Consider the following 6,022-nt stretch of genomic DNA (forward strand, 5'->3'; position numbering starts at 1 on the left):
TTATGTATCCACGAATTGTGCGAATCCCAACCATTTCACGTGAAACTCGTTCCTCCTGTTGCGCAATACCTTTTCAATAAGATGCACATCGGGGTTAGCGACGCTGTGCAATTCGTATTCGTAGAATCTTCCAGCGATAGGCTCCCCGCTAGATTCTTCCAATAGATACGTCACTGGATTACTTTGCTGCACTTTGATAATTTCAAACACCTCCGTGATCCAATTCGGCGTGTAACCTTTATCAAGGACTGTCTTGAATTTGCTCACGCGTACCGAATCACCCACTTTGTATCGCGTGAGTGCGGCAATCTTTACGCGGTTGTAGACCGTGGTTAAGAGCCTATCGGCGATCGCGGAGGTAACGTCGATGGGACACATACCGATAGTTCGATGCTTGCGCGCGTTGTAATTTGAAACGAGATGCGGGAGGATGTCGATCCATTTGTATTTTCCGTTGTGCGTAAATTGTTTCCACATGTCGTTCTTCAATGTATGGTTGAACCGTTCGACGACCGAAGCCTTCATTACGGAATACGTAGAATAATGGTTGATATCGTGTTCCTTCAAGACTTTCTGCACATCCGAGTTGTAAAATTCCTTCCCTCTATCAGTCTGTAAATTTTTCGGACATCTTTTATCATCTCGAATTATCTTTGCGATCGCCTTCACATCTTTTCCACTCTTGGTTTTAAGCGGTACGGCCCAAGCGTGCTTACTCAGCACGTTGATAATGGTGAGAATGTAGTGCTAACCTCTGTTGAATCGCGTATAACGACGCATCTAGACCACATCCACAGATCACCGTATACGTGCCTTCGCGGAAAATTTCTTCTCGCCGGAGCGTGCAATTCATTAACCAGCAGCCGTTTCTCGAACATTGCGAATAATTATTCGGAAAGATGCATTTCTCGGATTGACTTTTCAAGTTCGTTTAGCATAACCAGTACATTATTTTGTTAAGCTGTAATCTTCTTCTCGACTTCGTTCAGACGATCTTTCAAATCTTGAACACGCTGTTGCGCGTATCGTTTGTTTGCTGCGTCAGCATCATCCACCAGTAGCGATAATCGTTGAATCTTGCGCGACTTTGCGTCAAAGTTGGCTGCGGCTTTGCAAAGAGCGTTATCGTACACGTGATTTCTGAGCAATCCACGCCACTGATAGTGCGATTCGCTTTCTCCTCCTCCAAGCGATAGTCCAAACTTGTTGATCGGAATTGCGATGTTAACTGAACGATCTGTATAGAACGAGGTCAATTTATAATCAGACCGGCTTCGCGAAGCTCTTCGATAATGGATAGAATCTCGTTATTGTGACCATTGTGACCAGTCTGGCGCGAGGCCTTGAGCAATCGAAGACGATCCACAATTTCGTTGGGATCGTCCAATGAACATAGTCGATCTTGTTATCGTTTAGTGTCATCGTACGCGGTAAATCCACTCATTTGCTTATTCCCGTTCCAACTTTTTTATCCGACACCAATGGCGCTATTATGTTCTTTACTTGTATCTTTTACTACTCATTACTTGATTACTCGGGCTATGACCGCGCCGGTGAGCGTTTGTCGTCAGCAGAATGCTTTTGTAGGTGCGTATGTCATCATCCGTACAGATACCTTCATGGGGAAATTTCATGAAAATTAACTCGTACAGACCCGGTTTTCCATCATATCTTTTCCCATCTACAATTATATCATCGTTTTTGTGCAAGGTGATATGTTTATCATAAGCATCATTCCCTCGTCGCTGAAATAAACTCCGTACACGACGTCTATGTTGACGGCTTTCTTGCCACTCAAAACCGCTTTCATATATTTCTGTCCCAACGGACCATAGTTTGCATGCAACTTTTCCTGACCCTCGGATGTTTGAAGGTGTCGAATAGATGTTACGAGCGGTTCATCGGTAACATCAAAAAGAACCCCGCACAAAATCATAGGATTTTGGCCCTCGGTGAAATTAGCTGAAATTTTAGTATGTTATAGTTCTTGACTCACTGATCAAAAGTATTTATAGACACAAAGCTTGAAAATGACTAGTTTTTTTGTTATAACCGTTTAAAGTTTATTTTATTAATGCCTCAAAAGCAAGTTTCTGTAATAAATCAAGAGATTTTAGATAATAATATGCCATCCACTCTCACCACCCGCACTCCCAACCCGACTCCCATCCCCACTCCATCCCCACCTCTATTCCCATACACATACGCCCGCGCGAGCATTCTTACTATGTACTTAGATTTTGCTAGATTTTTACGATTTCTCTCACGCATATCATTTGAAATGTGTGAGTTTTTTTACCTTTCATGTGCGAAGTACTTGATTATCACGACCCGCATGTTTATTTCGTCATGTGAAGCTACATGTACAAAAAAATATCGGATGCTCTCTAAAGTGCGATAGCAACATAGGATAGAAAATTCTTTTCCTCTTCGCTTTGTTTACATTCATATGCGGCAATGGGACTCACGAAAATTAAATAACCCAAAGGAATGAAACGCCTGTCACGTCCACGTCGTTGATTCCGAATAATTCTGAGAACGGACGAAGAACTAAAATTATAGATGTACCATTGATGCATACACAAACTGGTGGCACCCAGTTGGACACGGCTCAATTGGACACGAGCCACTCACAGTGCTTGAGACTACAAAGCTCCTAAGCACCGGTCACTGTGATTGGTGGTGTCCAATCGAGCCGTGGTCAATCAGGATCACCCCTAAAAATGCGCGTGCGGGCGTATGTGTATGGGAATGAGGATGGGGGTGGAGTGGGAATGGAGTAGAGATGAGATTGGGAGTGAAGGTGATGAGAGTGGTTGGCATAATGTTATTTAAAATCTCTTGATTTATTATAGAAACCTGATTTTGAGGCATTAGTAAAATAAAACTTTAAATGGCTACAACAAAAAAACAAGTCTTTCAGGATTTGTGCTGTTACGTCCGAAGTGGCGTGTTTGTCGTGATTATTGTGTTTCGAGACGCGGCATAAATCTCGTGGAACGCGGGCGCGGAGCGGGGCGCGCGGGGCGAAGCCTTAGCTTCTACAGAAATAATGTTTTCCTAACAGTATTGGGGCAGGCTGCTGTCACCAGTGCCTTTCGCATCGGCACGAAATCTTAATGTTATTCTGAGTTTCGCGGGGAGGCTTTTATCTTGTACTGGCTCCTTCGAGGTCCTTCGTAGAGAACAATTTGGAGAATCAGAGGAGTTTTCAGATTTTATTAGCGCCCATGCGTGCTGTGAGCACTTGTAACATGGAGATTATAATCTCTCGAGAGGGCAGCTGTATGTATGTTCATCATACACTCGCTCTATCTACTTTCTCCGTTTCTGTGAAGGATCTGGAAAGAGATACGAATTTATGTTTCTATAATTTTAATATTATAATTACGCGAATTTATTATTTGGTGTAACATAATAAGACAACAAGAAAAAGGGGAAAGGTTGTGGAGGCCTCGACGCCGATGAAGGCGCTCCACGTGGAAGTGTGGCTCGTCGGCGCGCCTGCGTGAGCCGCGCTTGGAGTCACGGTTAAGGATGGCTTTAAAGACGCCTGGGGAGGCGCACGGTTAGGGCCGGATCTTTGAGATTACATGGGAAGTCGCTTTCGCTCAATGTAAGCGCGGTATTCCTACCTTAGCTTTAGGTGGATAGGAAAGAATAGGAACCGAGTCCGTGAACGCGCTCGTTCATATATAGTTAATATCGTGGCCCCTCGCGCCCCGCGGTAAGGGGATGTTCACGTCCTGGTGTTATTGCGAAATCTCTATTGTGTGCCGATTATGTTATTAGCGATTTATTCTAATGATGATTAGACTTTAGTTAGTTTGTGCCTTTGATTTCGCTGCGGAGGTCGCGAGGTTCGTACTGGCGCGCTCAGTCGTCGCGTACTGCAACCCGTTGCGGCAGAACTTGCATCTGTTCTTGGTGTGTTTTTTCATCATGAATTTTCGTATTATTCTGGATCTTTTCGTGCTTTGTGCTTGTGGAATTCGAGTGTTTGTTTAAGGCTCTTTCTAAGTTGCGTGCTCTTCGATTTTATTCGCGATGATTTCTCTTGCATTCAGGGGCCTTTTGTGACCAGTGGGTACATTCATGGTTACGCGGCGATGCATTGCGTTGGTGTTATGCATTTTTATTAGTTTTCCGTGGGTCTGCGGGTTTTCCCTGCAGCTGCGTCAAGGTCGGTTGTTATCTTTAATTATTCCTTATCCCGTAGTATCGATGGTTTCTTGTTAAAGTGCATTCTTGCATTGGTTTTAGTATTTATACTTTGGCGCAGGCGCAGTATGCGCGGCGTTCGAACACGATGGTTTCGGTGGCTTGGCCTATAGCTGAACGCGCTTATAGTCGGCACGTATTATATTGGTTCGCTATATTCCGTGCTCGCGCTCGCTTGGTAAACGGACGGGACGCTATATTGTAGGCGCACCGGACGTTACATGTGCCTGTGGTCACTTTTGATCAGTGAGTCAAGAACTACAACATACTAAAATTTCAGCCAATTTCACCGAGGGCCAAAATCCTATGATTTTGTGCGGGGTGGTTTCTTCGACAGAGGGAACATGGTCATACCACAAATCGGGCGGATGTGGTATTTCAGAGATTTCGTTCAAAGCGGATGGTACGGCTTTCGATTGACACAAGACTGTATCTCAGGGGTGGAGGCTTGTATAGGATAGTACAAAGCACTCGGTCGTTTTCTTTTGAGTTTTGGTTCCTCGTTTTCCCCTGAAAAGAATTTTTCAGTCATGGCAGGATCCTTAGAAGATTCAGCGGTGTTTTCAACAATCTGTTTCAACGGGTCGATAATAGGTTTGAAGTGTCTCTTCAATGCAATGTCCCTCGCCATTTTACCGGTCTTCAAAGCGCGGTACTTTTTGCGAATCGAATCGCTCATTTTCGCAATCTCCTTAGTGATCCGCTCACGATCTATGCTGTTATCCATGTCAACTGATGACATCACGGTATTGCTAAGTCATTAAATACTTTTCTGTATCGCCCATCGGTAAGAGCACTGTCCTTGTTAATCACTAGAAATCCATATTTTTGTTGCCAATATTCACGACATAAATCGCAGAAATTCTCGTAAGACATGTCGGTATTCACGTGATCGTTGTACACGCGTTTTGGATTGGTACCATCCTGTTTGAACAGGATCAACAGATTTGCATTGTCGCGGATAAGGTGCTTGGGTATCTTTGCGTCTGACAGAGATAGAAGCAAACGTCCGCGTGCCGTCCCATTGCAAAGTACTGTCTTATCGCGACCTGCTTGTCGCATGCCACGTCATCAAAGATAAAGATGGAATTCGGAAGCGCCTAGCTCGGTGGAATGACGTTGCTGTTATCGGAGAACGTAAAATAGACAATTTCTTCGATAGGAGCTAGCAGATTCGCCAGGTATCGATATTTCGGCTGCTGCAGCGATTTCGAGTACACGTACATGTTATCGAATCTTACGCCGTGCGGACTTTGTATTTAAGATATTTAACTGGTGGTCGCGACACTAGGAAGAATTGTAGATTTTTAGAAATAAATGTATGTTATCTTACATTAATATGTTTATTTCTATTACCCTTATACCTGTAGACATTTAAATAAATATAGCAGATAGATGTTGAAATGAACTGATAGCGGTTCGATATCAGTTCGATAACTGTTTACAGTAAACCAATAGCTGTTTGAAAGCTGTTTATAGCTGTTAAATATCAGTCCGATAGCTGTTTACAGCGTACCGATGGCTGTTTATAGTGGTTTTGATAGCAGTTCGGTATCGATTCGATATCGGTTCAATAGCAGTTTGACAGTCGTTCGATAGCCGTTCGATAGCGGTTTGATAAAAGTTTGATAGCTGTTTATATCTGTTAAATATCAGTCTAATAGCTGTTTGATGGCGGCTTGATATAAGTCTAATTGCTCTTCAATGCGAAGTTCGGTTAAAAGAAATGCTGAGGTAGATCTTTCTCTGTAATCTTTCGAGCGCGAGATATACCTTTGGCCGAGGCATTGTACTTTCGTCG

General features: G+C 43.6%; 1 protein-coding gene across 1 annotated transcript; it reads right to left on the reverse strand.

Moving 5' to 3' along the window:
• On the reverse strand, positions 1 to 378 carry LOC108764695 (uncharacterized). The gene has a single exon (XM_018513041.1). It carries the CDS (start codon positions 376 to 378, stop codon positions 1 to 3), a length of 378 nt encoding a protein of 125 aa, XP_018368543.1.
• Between the last annotated feature and the right edge of the window lie 5,644 nt (positions 379 to 6,022).

This window comes from Trachymyrmex cornetzi, unplaced genomic scaffold (assembly GCF_001594075.2).
Source record: "Trachymyrmex cornetzi isolate Tcor2-1 unplaced genomic scaffold, Tcor1.1 scaffold448, whole genome shotgun sequence".
Classification (NCBI taxonomy): domain Eukaryota; kingdom Metazoa; phylum Arthropoda; class Insecta; order Hymenoptera; family Formicidae; genus Trachymyrmex; species Trachymyrmex cornetzi.

Excerpts from the sequence above, each read along its gene's own strand:
- LOC108764695 (XM_018513041.1), bottom strand. The coding sequence starts at position 378 with ATGTGTCCCATCGACGTTACCTCCGCGATCGCCGATAGGCTCTTAACC.